General features: G+C 38.6%; 1 protein-coding gene across 1 annotated transcript in view; it reads left to right on the top strand.

Moving 5' to 3' along the window:
* Window positions 1-6,180: 6,180 nt before the first annotated feature.
* myo3b (myosin IIIB) overlaps window positions 6,181-15,964 on the top strand; it is a 199,079-nt gene continuing 189,295 nt past the window's right edge. Inside the window, exons 1-8 of the mRNA XM_067444780.1 lie at window positions 6,181-6,345; window positions 7,538-7,719; window positions 7,869-8,024; window positions 14,093-14,177; window positions 14,436-14,552; window positions 14,702-14,806; window positions 15,355-15,438; window positions 15,647-15,849. Coding sequence (XP_067300881.1) covers window positions 6,181-6,345; window positions 7,538-7,719; window positions 7,869-8,024; window positions 14,093-14,177; window positions 14,436-14,552; window positions 14,702-14,806; window positions 15,355-15,438; window positions 15,647-15,849 — 1,097 coding nt within the window. The remainder of the gene's footprint in view (window positions 6,346-7,537; window positions 7,720-7,868; window positions 8,025-14,092; window positions 14,178-14,435; window positions 14,553-14,701; window positions 14,807-15,354; window positions 15,439-15,646; window positions 15,850-15,964) is intronic.

The raw sequence follows: 15,964 nt of genomic DNA, 5'->3' as shown, positions 1-15,964 counted from the left end.
CAGTATGCATGAAACAGCATTTCACCCCCCCTTTAATGAGTCATAGCTGTGTTTTGGGCGTAACGTGCAATAAACCAATCAGAGTCTCATCTCCCGTTCCCTTTGCGCTAGCACCACGGCGGATTCGCAAATTACATGGCAGAATTTGCGAACGGAAAGCTTCTCCAGAGAGGAATCCTTTTATATTTGTATATTTATGTGTAAAAAGCAGAGTGCACGCTTGTTGTGCACCGCCTATAAGTGCATATTACTAACGCGCCCTTTAAATAACAATAAACAATACTGCGCTATTGACTTTTTTGTTTTTGTTGGTCAATGGTGCAGTCGTTTTCAGTTCCTCAAAATAGTAACACGCCAACAATGCGCCTGAACACACCTCGTTTTCAGACCAGTATTGGTGCACAGATGGGCGCGAGTGCCTGAAACTAGGAAAAAAACACTTGCGTCACGTCGGGTATATGATAGGGCCCAGAGCTGTTATCATGGCAAAAGAATAAAAGGGTGCCAGTAATTGTGGCCAATGTGTATAGAGAGAAAAACATTTATTTCATAATGAGTTTGTCCCCCATTTTAAAGGATTTTACTTTATGAAAGGTTAAACAATGCAGATTTATTATCACAGGCTTCTGTTCATATTTATCAGGGGTGTCAATAATTCTGACCATTTTTTTAAAGAAACAAAATATGAAATGCCCACACTACAGCCAAATGGCTGGGAACCTAAAAGTTAGAGCATACAGAAACAAAACACTAAACAAAATGCAACAGACAAACGGCATACAGACCATATCTGTAGATAACCAGAAAGCAGTGCTAGTCAACTGACACGGAGCAAAAGACAGGGGAAATCACACCTAACAAACCAGAACATGATTAACAAAGGCAAGGAAATCAGGAGGTGACAAATAATCAGGGAAACAAGGAGATGACAGAGCAAACGAGGGGGAGGAGCCGAAACAGATTGCACAGGAGGAGGAAAACATGCAAGGCCAAAAGAACAACCAAACATGACACAACGAGCACAGACAGACTATACATGATTGGAGCGATCCTAAAGCTTATTTTTGCTTTAGTATTATCTTTTTATTATCAAATGACTCTTGATATTTATCTAATGCAATGACATTCTGATCATTTTACTTTTTGATGTAAAAGTGTAAATATTTTTTGTGGTTCTTTACCTCCATTCTGTCCCTAGGCTCAGCTGTAATTATACTCGACAAGGCAAATTCTGTGTAAGAGCAAAACATGCAGTGAGAAGTTCCCACAAGCGCTGCTTAGATATACGGTTTAATTCCTGTCAGAGAGACAGTAAATAAAAGAGGCCCAGCTTTGTGTGTGCCTGTATTTATAAAAGCAATGAAAAGCCGAGAATATTATTTCATTATTGAGAATGAAAACATCAGAGAGAGGGATGCTATGTGCACAGCAGGAGGGCTGTGAATGCTAATTGACTCATTTATTTGTGTTAGTTGTTCATTTGTCAGTGTCGCGGGTCTGCTGGCCGCTCCTGATGAATTAAAAGCACAGACGCAGTCATATTCGTAAAGTGTGTTTGTGTGTCTGAGCATGTATCTGTGTGACGGTGGATTTTATCCTGACTGCTCTGTAAGCACAAAAAATCTGCCACACAAATGGCTGGTTTAGTGTTGTGGTTAAAACTCAAGGTTGGTTGTTCTTTCTGGTACCACAGTGCTTGAGCCATTAACTATCACCATTGTGCCCTTGAGCAAAACACTTAACCGGTTTTAAAAGGTTTTGAAGGCTCAGTACTGTAGTATAGCTGTGGAAGTTTAAACTGTTGTTCTGACATCCTCTCTTCATTTCCTCAGTTTTTATTATATGTAAGTTGCACCAAGGACAAAAAAAATGTTGGGAACCACTGGTCTATATCATTTAAATCAGATTGTCAGTTTTCACAGTTGAATCCAAAACCAATGGGGGGAAAAAAAATCAGGCACATCCTACTTTATTCATTCCTTTTTTTCTTGTTTGTTCAGCCATTTCTCTGGGAATCTGTAGAGCGTAACTAGTGTGCAATGTCGTCAGACCTAGCGTAAGCATTTCGATCTGCGAGAATCTGCGAGAAAACGGAAGGTGATTCGCCGGAAGCTAGATCATTTACTTTATAAAGTTTTAAATATGGATATTATTCTTACACAAACGCATCACTTTGCTTCACATGACTTTTATAACCCCCCCTCCCCCCATACCCGCACTGCAAAAAAAATGTTTTTTTGTCTTGGTTCTAGTCCAAACATCTAAACATTCTTAAAACAAGAAGCATTTACTTGACAAGCAAAAGTTATTGTCTTGTTTTGGGAAAAATTAAGAGCGTTTTTGCTTAAAATAAGCAAAATAATCTGCCAGTGGTGTAAGAAAAATAATCTTAAAACAAGATATTTATATAAGTAATTTTGTCCCAAAACAAGACAATTACTTGTGCTTGTCTAGTTTTTTAATGTAATATTTTTATTTTATTTTTTTATTTTTTATTTTTTAGAAATTTTGATTAAAAAAACAAGACAAAAATACTAAGGAAAAAAAAAAAAGCATTTTTTTGCAGTGCGGAGCCTTGTGGAGCTGTGATCCAACAAGTCACTGCCATTATAAAGCTTGGGAGAGCCAGGACTTTATTAATATAACTCAGATTTTATTCATCTGATAGAAGAATGTCATTTACACCAAGGATGACTTTAAATCAAAATTTTCATTTTTTGGTGAACTAACTCCTTAATAGATACAAATGTTGTGGGGAATAGACTTCGCAACTTCTGGTGCAGAACAGTGTACGGAAATTTGATGAAAATTCAGTCTTGAGAAAGTGTCACACAACAACACAAAGCAATACTGAAACAACTTAGGCTAAAGATATTTAAAGCTTTTGGAACTCATTACTAAGAAGTTATGATTAATTTAAATGTTATGTTTACTATGGAAGCTTGTTATTTAAAAGATAATTGCGAGTTCTTTATCTCAAGCGATTCGTACCTTCTTTCTCCGAATTGCGAGATCTAAACTTGCACTTGCGAGTTATAATAATAAAAGAGATAAAATGTAGGAGAAAAGTACAATGTAGGAGAAAAGTGTCACAGTTTCTTCCATGATTCTAGGTACTTTCATTTTTTTACAGATATTTTGAGATATTTTGCACCAATGTACCATAAAGTGACGATATTGTTCTCTCGAGCACATGGTATGGAAAGGGTCCTTAATTCGCAAAATGTTTTATGCAATATTCCAATTTTGTGCGTAAGTTAAATTTGCAACTTTGGATGGAAACATAGCTAGTGTTAATGTTTTTGGTGTTGGTGGACTAGATCTGCCACACGCCCTGCTCGTGCAGAGCAAGTATGGACTTGCTACTGCCAGTTGGTACACACTGAAACACTGCTCTGAGCATGTAAGATCTGCTGCTTCTGCATGAATAGACATACATAAATCTTGTAGCAGATCTAGGCAGGTGGAGCTGGGGAGGTGGAGGGGTTCAGAGAAACTCTGATAGTCTGCTGCACTGAACTGACTATTTAAACATTGAGCAAGCAAGATCATTTGGCTGCAGAATCAGCAGAGGTTATTTAGCTTGTGTAGTAAATTATGTGACTGTTAGCAGATTGCATATAAAGGATGCCAGAAACCTGCGTACACTTATTGTCAGGATAATTTTTATCTGTTGGCATTTGCTAGAATCCTTGATACCATGTGTCTGAACAAGATGTCCAGAAGCTCCAGCTAAAAAATAGGCCCACAACATTAAAGATCCAGCGGGATTTTTAACCGTGGGCAGGAGGTACTTTTGATCCCTGTTTGCACCAAAGCCATCTGGTGGGTTCTCTGCCAAAAAGCTCTTTTTATAGTTTCATCTGACCACAGAACCCGGTCCCGTTTGAGGATCCAGCCGTGTCTGAACTGAATATGCTGGATTTGTGTTTGGATGAGCGAGGAGGATTTTTCTTGAATCCCTCCCAAACAACATGTGGTGATGTAGGGGTTGTTTGATTTTTTATTTTTTTAAAGTCTTTCTGTGCCCAAGACTCAACTAATCTCTGTGATTCTTAATGTGGGATTTTAAAAAGTCTTTGTCCACTCAAACTCTCCTCCTCACCGTGCATTAGGATGATTTAGACACGTCCTCTTCCAGGGCAGATTCATAACATCTTTAGTTGATTGAACTTCTTAATTATTGCCCTGAAGGTGGAAATGGGAATTTATAATGCTTTAGCTGTTTTCCTACAGCCACTTTCTATTTTGTGAAGCTCAACAATCTTTTGCTGCACATCTGAACTATATTCTGTGGCTTTACTCATTGTGGTGATGATTAAGAGAATTTGGCCTTTGCGTTTACTCATACTAATACTCTTGTAAAACAAGACTTCATGTTCCTAGTCACCCTGGTGTGCTAAAAATTTAAATATGAATGGGAATATACTTCAGTAATACTTTAATCATAAAAAATTTGTTTAGGAGTAAAGCATTAACTTCATGCGACGCACCTAGGCAGTAGACATGCATGGAGTCTACTGTAAAGATGTGTACTGCCCACAACATGCTCTAGTGTCATTATTCAAAAAATCTGTTTGTTTAATTATGATGTGATCATTAATTAAATACAGCTTGAAAAATCCTCATATACTCACAGACAAAATGGCAATATATCACTCTGTATTTGTGCTTGGCACAATAAATCGTCTTCAGCTCAGATGAGGCTGCTTATAGACATCACACTAAAAACTGGACCATTAGATCAGAAATAATTCTGCCGCATAAATCCTGTCAGTGTGTGTGTGGTGGAAGTGTATGAGGACATTGTGTTATCACGAGGTGCCGGCTGTTTGTACTCTGCCCGTGTGTATAACTGCACGCTGTTGTCGCTCTTATGAATGCGTCTGTAATTGTGCAGCTGAATGGCTTCGCCTCTGCTATCAGAGCCGCCTGCTGTTCAGACCCTCAGCCATGCCGTGCGCTAATGACAGACCCCTGGGCCTAATCTACTGCGTTTAATGGGGTCTAGAAGGGCTGGTCTTAGCCCAGCAGCAGTTTCAGTCGAGAATCAAGCAGGCCACTGAGATTTAGATGGACACTGTGTTTAGTGCTTTACTTCCTGGAAAATAAGGAAAACAAGAAAAGAAATCCAAACTTGACAGATGGGCGTGAACTGATGCGCTAATATAATCTTGTGAAGACTAGTTGCCAAGGTTAGGATTATCTTAAATAAAACATTACATATCAGTTTGTTTTCCACCAAACCCTATCATATACCCCAGAACACTTGTGTCACGTGTTGCATGGGATCATTCTGTTATACTTATGCTTTTTATTTTATTTTATTGATGCTATTTGCTAATCGTTGCCATGATAAAGGTATAAAGGCTCCATTACCTTGTACCTTACACTATCGCCCCGTAGAAGCCGTTTTTTTGTAAAAATAGGCTAACAATTGTCATAACCACACGACTCTGTCGCACATTAAAGAAATTACCGTATAGACCTGTATAGACAGGAGAAGCTTGCAGGCACCTACTGGCGTTAAATTAAAAAATAAATAAATACTATGCAAAATGACAAAATAATTAATCAGAATACTTACCAAAAGTTGCTCCTGCTCACGCTCTCCATCTCTGCAAGATTCAGTGATTCAGATTTCACTTTGCACAACCTACTAGAAGACTTACAATTGTCAGACAGGTTGCTCACGTCACATCTACATCGTCAAGCTCAGTCTGCAGTACGCTTAGCCATCAGGAAGGGTAAACCTACTCTTACAATAATGCAAATACAGTAATTAAATGATGGAATATTGATGTAGGCATGCCCAGTGCCAGTAGCTGTATCGACTCTAATCTTTACTGTGCGGGATGTGGTGTGATGACATCATCGTTTCACAAAATACAGTGGGGCAAAAAAGTATTTAGTCGGCCACCAATTGTTCTCCAACTTAAAATGATGAGAGAGGCCTGTAATTTTTATCATAAATACACTTCAACTATGAGAGACAGAATGACAAAAAAAAAAATCCAGAAAATCACATTGTCTGGAAAGACTGAATCTGCAATAGGTAAGCAGCTTAGTGTGAAGAAATTAACTGTGGGAGCAATTATTAGAAAATAGAAGACATACAAGATCACTGATAATCTTCCTCGATCTGGAGCTCCACGCAACATCTCACCCCATGGGGTCAAAATGATCACAAGAACGGTGACCAAAAATCCCAGAACCACACGGGGGGACCTAGTGAATGACCTGCAGAGAGCTGGGACTAAAGTAACAAAGACTACCATCAGTAACACACTACGCTGCCAGGGACTCAAATCCAGCAGTGCCAGGCGTGTCCCCCTACTTAAGCCAGTACATGTCTGGGCCCTACTGAAGTTTGCTAGAGACCATTTGGATGATCCAGAAGAGGATTGGGAGAATGTCATATGAAACCAAAATAGAACTCAACTTGTCGTGTTTGGAGGAGAAAGAATGTTGAGTTGCACCATACCTACTGTGAAGCATTGGGGTGGAGACATCATGCTTTGGGGATGTTTTTCTGCAAAGGGACCAGAACGACTGATCCGTGTAAAGGAAAGAATGAATGGGGCCATGTATAGTGAGATTTTGAGTAAAAAACTCCTTCCATCAGCAAGGGCATTGAAGATGAAATGTGGCTGGGTCTTTCAGTATGACAATATTCACAACACACCTCCTGGGCAACGAAGGAGTCGCTTCGTAAGAAACATTTTAAGGTCCTGGAGTCTCCAGATCTCAACCCCATAGAAAATCTTTGGAGGGAGTTTAAAATCCGTGTTGCCCAGCGACAGCCCCAAAACATCACTGCTCTAGAGGAGATCTGCATGGAGGAATGGGCCAAACTACCAGCAACAGTGTGGAAAAACCTTGTGGAGAGAGACTTACAGAAAACGCTTGACCTCTGTCATTGCCAACAAAGGGGTATATAACAAAGTATTGAGATTAACTTTTATTGACCAAATATTTTTTTCCCACCATAATTTGCTAATAAATGTGATTTTCTCGATTGTTTCCTTCTCATTCTCTCTCTCATAGTTGAGGTGTACCTATGATGAAAATTACAGGCCTCTCATCTTTTTAAGCGGGAGAACTTGCACAATTGGTGGCTGACTAAATACTTTTTTGCCCTACTGTATATGGATTGGCTGTACACACGAAAACGCAAAGGTTTCTGTTTCAGATTTATTTATTTATTTTATTTAAAAGAAAATTGGTTTCAGGCTCCTAAAATACCGGATCCGTCTGGACGAAACCCCGATACGATACACAATTTTTATGTATACAGCTAAACGCGTCTCTGTGTGGACGGGGCATAAAGTGGCCTTTAGTTTCATTAATATTATATTTTTTGCAAGTACAGTTTTTGAAAAATATATTTTTAAGATTTGATTTACACTATGTGCACATTCAATACAATTAAGAGCACCTTTTACAAGGGTACTGCTACAAAATTGTGGTAGGAAATAAATACTGTTCGAAATATCCTAAGAAAATAAAAATTAATGCCATAAGCCGCGGCCAACAGGCCACTGTGCAGTCCAGAACAACAGACACAAGCCTGAAGGCAAATGATAAGAGTGTTTACACTGAATACTATGGTGATGAGAGAGCAGGGCAGAGCGGGGCGGCCGGTCAGACGTTCAGTTCAGACCTTAGAGAGGTTTCTGTGAGGCGTATCGGACACTGGAGCTGTGTGGAGATGTACAGGTGACATGCTTTACCTTGCTGAAGGCCTTTACATGATTATACTAATTTTGTAATGTTAATTTTGCCGTCATATATGGAAAACTCTGCTTGTTTCTCTGCTCTCTTTTTCTACATATTATGTCCTCTGCTTGTTCTCCTCATATCTTCAGGTGTCTGATAAAAGATTTTGAGACGCGTCCATCAGTGACGCATCTGCTGGAGCATCCGTTCATTAAACAGGCTCATGGAAAAGACACGTCGCTCAGGCAGCAGCTGTCAGTCCTCATCCAGGAGCAACAGGACGTGGGCAGCAAAACCAAGACCAGGTACGTCCTGCCCGCAACACAAACCGCACTGGTGACCTCTCAGCTCTTTTCTGAAATGAGACCGATATGTTCACGAGCTACAGAAAAATACAGTGCGGCACGTTTTTAAAAAAAAGGGAGCGTTAAACATCACCGCTAGTTTTATAATAGCCTGCCAATCATAGATTGAAATGGTTTCAGGTGTTTTTGATTCCTCTCAGGGTCAGAGCAAAGATCTGGCAGCCTTGACCATGACAGACCATGACATTGTGAGGAGCTTGACTTGCATTTATCTCTGTCCTCTGGAGATACAGTGCTGCCGCAGTGGATTTATCACGTCTAAATGTGAGACAGTCGGTGACAGCCTTTACGAATCAGACTGTCGGTTATGAGTTTTTTATATTACTGTGTCATCTATCACCTGTGTGTCGAGGGCTTCCTCTTTCCAGCAGATGGCAGTGTTATCTGTGGAGAAATGAAACTCCTCAGGTTTACAGGAGCATTAGATTAGCATCACATCGACAGCTTCTGTTAAGTCAAAAGGATTACGGATACAGTAAAACATAATGAAAGCGTGTCTACTGGCTTCTCATCCAAAATTCTCATTTAGACCTGCAGATCTTGTTGAAGGGAGAATAGGGCTATACAATTGTAAATTTAAATGACAGCCCTGCCTATAGTATTCCTTGTACTTGAGTTCTTACGTTAACTCACATTCACCTTTAGATTTGTTTAAAAGTTTCCATTTCTGAATGTCAAATATAAGTATTGAACAGTGTAAAATGTTTCTGTGTTCTGTATTCAAAAGCTGGATAAAGTCTGGCCGTTCAGAATTCAGTACAACTGTTCAAATGTTTGAGGTCTGAAAGATTTTTTAAAATGTTTAAAAAAAAAAAGAGTCTTATGCTCGCAAAGCTGCATTCATTTGATCAAAAATACAGTAAAAAATGTAATATTGTGAAATATTATTCTAACTTCAAATCATTTTTCGAATTTATTCCTGTGATGGTAAAGCTGGATTTTCAACATTATACTCATTACTCCAGTCTTCAGAGTCACACGATCCTTCAGAAATCATTCTGAAATGCTGATTTGATGCTCAAGAAACATTTATGATTATTATGATTAAGAGTTGTGCTGCTTCATATTTTTGTTGAAGCTATTTTTCAGGTTTCTTTCATGAATAGAAAGTTCAAAAGAACATTCATTTGAAATAGACATAGGCCTATATAATGTCTTTACTGTCGTTTGATCAACTGAATGCATCCTTGATGAATACAAAAATTAAAGGTCCCGTTCTTTGCGATCACATCTTTCAAACTTTAGTTAGTGTGAAATGTTAGAGCATAAATAATACCTGTAAAATTATAACGCTCAAAGTTCAATGCCAAGCTTGATATTTTATTTAACAGAAGTTCCCTTTCAAAGCCTACAGCGAACGGCTGCTTTGGACTACACCCCTGCACTTCCTTCAGGAATGACGTCACTAGAACCGTTTGTTGACTAACCCTCCGCCCACAAGAATACGAAAAATAGGCGGCGTGGTCTTGTTGCTCTCCCACGTGGAGAAGAGCGCGCATTCAGCCCTCGCATCTCCCCGTTATGGTAAGAGGCGGGACCTTTCCGGGCAAAGTGCACTAAGCTGCTGTCGAATCACAACACGGGAAGCGCTGGCCCAATCAGAGCTTGTTACGTGTTTCTGAAGGAGGAAGGAGGATAGAACAAGGAAATCATCAGGCCGTTTTTAGGACAGAGAAAACAGCGGTATACAGACAAGTCAATTGTGTTAAAAATAGTGTGTTTTTTTACACACTAAACATGAACGCATGTTATATTGCACACTGTAAACACAATCAAAGCTTCAAAAACACATGAAAAACGGGATCTTTAATTAAAGAACTCAAACTTTTGTAAGCTGAAAAAAAAGATAACTTGTACAACTTTAAAATGTTACTCTAATGTGTAACAACCAAATGTAGTTTATTGTATTTTTTTATTTTTTAGGTTTGGTTCAGACCTTAAATTTGAATGTAATATTAATTTAAAAATATTTTCCCCAAAGATTATAAAGACAATATAATATAATATAATATAATATAATATAATATAATATAATATAATATAATATAATATAATATAATATAATATAATATAATATAATATAATATAATTTTGGGGGATTTTTACAACTCTGTTTCACCATAAACAAGATCTAAACGATCTATTATATGAAAGTAGAATTTTTTAAAACTTTTTTTGTAGTAATATAATTTCTATGTTCTTAAAAAAAATTATCAATAAAAAAAAAAAAAATGAACACACACAATCATTTGTGCAGTCAGTAAAGCTAGCCTGTACATGTTCTGCACATCAACTGTTTCTTTAAATTTAATCTATTTGGAGCATCATTAGCTTTTAAACTAACTAAAGAAACCACAATTTCATATAAGGCCAGGATAAAAAGGCACTTTAAATAAATACACAGTCAATTCACTTTTTCAGTTCAATTTAGTTTTTTTTTTTTTTTTTCAATTTTTGCTTGTTTTATATTCCTTGGGAGATTTATTTCTGGACTAAGATTATACATCTGAATTCTACCACTGTAGAGTGTTAGATTAGTACACTTAACGCTCAGATGAGGGTCAGATGAGGACTCGTGGTCCTGCTGAATTAATCGAACCCTGATGAACTCAATGCGATAAAGAGTAAAGAGGATTTTTACAACGTTCCTTCAGTTTCTCATGACTGAGACGCACCAATCAGGCCAGGATATACACCACGTGTGTTCTTGACTGTCTATAAAGACAATTTTAACTTAGGGGTTGGTACGCTCTGTGATTGATTGTGAATAAGCAGTCATTGGGTTGCCAGATTGTAGCCCCTCATTCCCCAGGCCACATATAATCTGCCAGTCTGATAGTGACAGTGAGAGAGACGTAATGAGATTATGAGCTTGGCTGTGCTCTCTCTGTTTAGTCACTGATGGCAAATATCAGTGAAGTGATTACAGAGTGAGGGAGCACTGATACACACACAGAAACAGCGCCACACACACTCACTAAGTCTGTTTCTCGCACACATAAAGCGCAGTGCATCGTGTCTGCGCGCTGTAATGTCCCCGGGGCCCAATGGGTTTTAAGAGCTGTGAAAAGAGCAGCTGCTTCCTCATGATCTAAAGGTCAGAAATACAATAGAGGGTCAAACCCTGATGAAGTGCATTCATGACACGCGATAATAGCCTTTAAACCCTGGAGAATAGACCCGCACAGACCCTGATACTGCATACATTTTGAGTTTTTTTGATGTTTGCTAAGGCAAGCATCACTTTTACTGTTTCTAATAATAAGGGTTAGGGATTTGAAGGGCCAGATTTACTAAACACGGCAAATTAGTGTGAGAGCACAATTCCATGAAAACGTCGATGGGCAAATTAAAGAACACAGACGACGCAGCTGAATAATTTCCATAATTACCAACGCAATCTACCAAGAGCAGCGCAAATTGGCGTCTGGTTTAAGATGTGCTTTTTGGGGGGGTGGTAAATAATGGCGCAAACAAGCGCAAACTTTTGTAAATCACCTCACATGATTGGTGATTGAACCCTTACTTGATCGTTCAACTATTCGTGTAACTGTATTTAAATAGGGAAAACGTGGAGGTGTTTGGTCACTTCTAACTTGATCTCTGTTTGGTACCATAGTGAATGAACTGGGCTTAGTGGGCTGAGCCAAATGCTATCAGAATGTCACCGCGCATCAGGGAGATTAAGTGCACGCACTCAGACGAGAGAGGTATGCATCAACTCGTCTTAGTTAAGGGAATAATAGTTTAATATGAAAAAGCGGTGAAGTATCCGAAGAGGCCTGTCTAATGGGCAGTGGCAGATCATTCCACAGTTTAGGAGCTGTTTAGGAGATGTAGGGTGGGGCAAGACCATTTAGGGATTTAATAACAAATAAAATAATTTTGAAGTGGATCCTAAAATGTGCGGGCAGCCAGTGGAGTGAGGCTAAAATGGGTTAAATGTGCTCGTTTAGATGCTCCAGTTAAAAGACACGCTGCAGTGTTTTGTACCAACTGGAGATGGGCGACAGAAGACCCACTAACCCCCACATACAGTGCATTATAGTAATCCAGCTGAGTGGGAACAAAGGCGTGGATTACGGTCTCAAAGTGTTGCCTCGGAAGAAAAAGCTTTATTTTGGCTAGCTGCCTCAATTTAAAAAAAAGCTTGATTTAACAACTGCCCTGATCTGACTGTCGAGCTTAAGGTCAGAATCAATTTTAACCCCTAGGTTAGTGATGGTTGGCTTGATGTGTTGGGCCAATGCACCCAATTCAACAGGATGGGTCCCAGTGGTGCCGGAGAAGGGAAGTTAGTTAGGGAAGGGTTTAAACGCAGCCCAAGTATGTCTAGTATTGCTGCATTCCAGACGATTTTGGAACGTGGGAATATCCCAAATGAAATGTCCCACTTCAGACCTCAGTGAGTTCCTGGCAATCAGAGATCATGTTCACGTTGACCACATGGTGCCCTGTCCAAAATGGCACACTTCATATGCACTTTCGGACTTGGGGACTTACAATGGCTGACATGTGTCTGTTAAGTCCAAGAGACCGTAAGATACCCCATTTGTCATTTTAGGTTTCAGAAGGTGCTTGTGAGCATCCCCTTTGCGGTCGATGTGCGGCATCGATGCACACTTTTGCTGAGCCCGCACTGATGTGAGATTCACAGCAGACTTCTTTCAGACAGTCAAAGTGGCAATATGTCACGGAAGTGCAGACTCGTAGAAAGACCGCAAGGGTTTAGGGTGCCATTTGGGACAGGGCCATGATGTCGCATATTGTGTTTTTGTCTCAACTATGGCAGAAACTGAATTAAAATAACATAAAATCTCTTTTAAAACAGCAGACGAAAAACAAAAACGTTAAGTTTTATAAAAGTTTTTTATTTATGTTCATTGGAAGAAGGACTTGCAGACATCTTGAAAGTGATGTCAAGTTAGGTTCTGTCCCAAATGGCACACTTCATATGCACTTTCGGCCTTGTGGACTTACAATTGTTGCTGCCTGAGCATTTACGTTAAAGGGATAGTCCACTTTAAAATGAAAATTCTGTCATCCTTTACTCAACCTCAAGTTGTTTCAAACCTGTATGAATTTATATCTTTAGCTGAACACAAGGGAAGATATTTTGAAGAAAGTCAGTAACCAAACAGTTAACTGGAGCCATTGACTTCCATACATTGTAAAAAAAATATTTAGAAAAAAAGTTACTTGGTTGCCTTAAAATTTTGAGTTAATTCAATGAAATTTTTTTGAGATTCGGCAACCTTTATTAAAATATTATTAAAAGATTTTGTAAGCATATTGGGTAATTGTGTGTTTTATTTCTGATGACGCAGTGAAACATGCCAAATAGTGCTATTTTCATGATTTATCACATTTTTTATGTGGTCCAGATACAATAATATTTTGAGTTTCTATTTATTAAACACATTTCCTTCATGGTATCAACTCAAATTTTTAATTTGAATAAACTAATTTCAAAAAATTTAAATTGGCATCCAGGTTACTTACTTTTTTAAGTTAAACCAACAAAAACCAACAAAACATTTTTACAGTGTAGTATTTTTTTTTCCTACTATGTAAGTCAATGGTTCCAGTTAACTGTTTGGTTACTGACTTTCTTCAAAATATCTTCCCTTGTGTTCAGCTGAATAAAGAAATTCATACATGTTTGAAACAACTTGAGGGTGAGTAAAGGATGACAGAATTTTCATTTTAAAGTGATCTATCCCTTTAAGTCCACAGGACCGTAGGTTGTCTGAAAGGTCACGAATGTGCAGACCTGTAGGAAGACTGCGAGGGTTAAGGGTGCCATTTGGGACAGGGCCTGACGCGTCTCGCTGAGATCGGGGTTGATCGATGTATATAGTGACACCCTGGAAACCTCCCACAACAGCTGCGAATCGTGGCACTGAGTTTCGTCTTTCCCTAAAAGAAAAACAATGTTTATGAATGAATAGATCTTAGTTGTATTTAATATTACTGAGGCTGTATCATTGCTGTATTGTCTTTTATAGGCATGAGCGGATCAACACTCGGAAAACCCTGATCATTGAGATCTGCTCTGATGATGATCTGGTGAACCTGGAGGCTTTAGATGAGGTATTTAGATGATCTAGCTGGAATTTCAGCAAAGGCTTTCGCATTCTTAATCGTGCAGATACTTTCATAGTACACTTTCCTCGAGTTATTGAGCATGACCAGTGCATGTTATTTCAAAGAACATGAGTTGCAAATGCCATTTCATATTTGATGATTAAATGTAATGAAATTCAATCTGCTCAAATGATGTGAATTCAGTGACTCTGGTAGTATAAACGACAAAGACACATTTCCATCTCTAGCATCGCTCTTTTATAGGAAACCATCATTACACACCTTCAGAAGCGGTACCAGGAGCTGCAGATCTACACGTATGTTGGTGATATCCTCATAGCCCTAAACCCCTTCCAGAACCTCAGTATCTACTCTCCACAGGTGAGATGAGCAACATCCGGCTGTACTATAGGCATCCCATTTTTGATCAAATGCGCAATTCATGCGGCAGCATGGCTCTCTGAATCAAAGCTTCCTTGTAGAGAGGGAACTAAGATGTAGTTTCCTGTCTGAAATGTCTCTGTCTTCAGTTCTCAAAGCTCTATCATGGGATGAAACGCTCCACGAACCCCCCGCACATCTTTGCCACTGCTGACGCAGCCTATCAGAGCATGGTCACCCTCTCTAAAGACCAGGTACTGCTTTCTGAGTGTCTGACCTGTCATTTCTAAAACAATACACGGTGTATCTTGGTTCACTGACACAGTAGGCAGTCTTAGTTTTTTTTAAAACTCACATTACACTAGTTTATATTTACTAACATTATAGTAATTCAAAAATGTTGGGGGCAGTAAGAGTTGATAAGTTATTAAGTCAACATTAAAAAAAATCGTACTAACCCCAAACTTTTGAATGGTAGTGTACATGCATTGCAAAAAAAAAACAAAAAACAATATATATATATATATATATATATATATATATATATATATATATATATATATATATATATATATATATATATTAATATAAATACAAATACAAATATACAAAAAATATACAAATTAATGCGTAATAATATTATGTAAATTAGATTTTCTTTCTTTTTGGGGAAAATACTCTCTTATTGGTGCTTCTTTCAAAGCACCAATATGTTAATTAAGATTATTATGTTAATCTATGTATGTGTGGGCTCTGTGCATTAATAAGTGTTTATATGTTTTGATTGTTTTTGTCTGTGTAGTGCATAATCATTAGTGGAGAAAGCGGCGCTGGTAAAACGGAGAGTGCGCACCTCATCGTCCAACATCTCACATTTCTGGGCAAGGTACTCACAACTTTGATACACTACCTATAGCAATTTATACATACTCAATTGCTTCGAAGAAATACTTCAGTAACCGTTCTTTCATGTTTGATTATGGGATTCTTGTTGATTTTCCCTCTATTGATGTAATCAACTATGGCTATAAAATTAGCATATGAAAAATCTGGGTCCGGCTCTTCAAACATCATCTGTTGTTTTCTATTTCAAGGCTAATAATCGCACACTTCGTGAGAAGATTCTTCAAGTGAATCCCCTAGTGGAGGCCTTTGGTAATGCGTGCACGGCCATTAATGATAACTCCAGCCGCTTTGGAAAGTACCTGGAGATGAAGTTCACACCCACAGGGGCGGTGATGGGTGCCAAGATCTCTGAGTATCTTCTGGAAAAATCCAGGGTCATCAAACAGGCTACGTGAGAAACCACTTTGCCTAGATCTGTGGCCATCAGAACATTTAAAGTCAACATGGAACTCTGTTTGCGACCCATTTTACTTCTGTAATGCAAAATATTTCTGAGTGAAACATAA

The sequence above is a fragment of the Pseudorasbora parva genome, chromosome 5 (genome assembly GCF_024679245.1).
Source record: "Pseudorasbora parva isolate DD20220531a chromosome 5, ASM2467924v1, whole genome shotgun sequence".
Classification (NCBI taxonomy): domain Eukaryota; kingdom Metazoa; phylum Chordata; class Actinopteri; order Cypriniformes; family Gobionidae; genus Pseudorasbora; species Pseudorasbora parva.
This window is presented reverse-complemented; position numbering and strand designations above follow the sequence as displayed.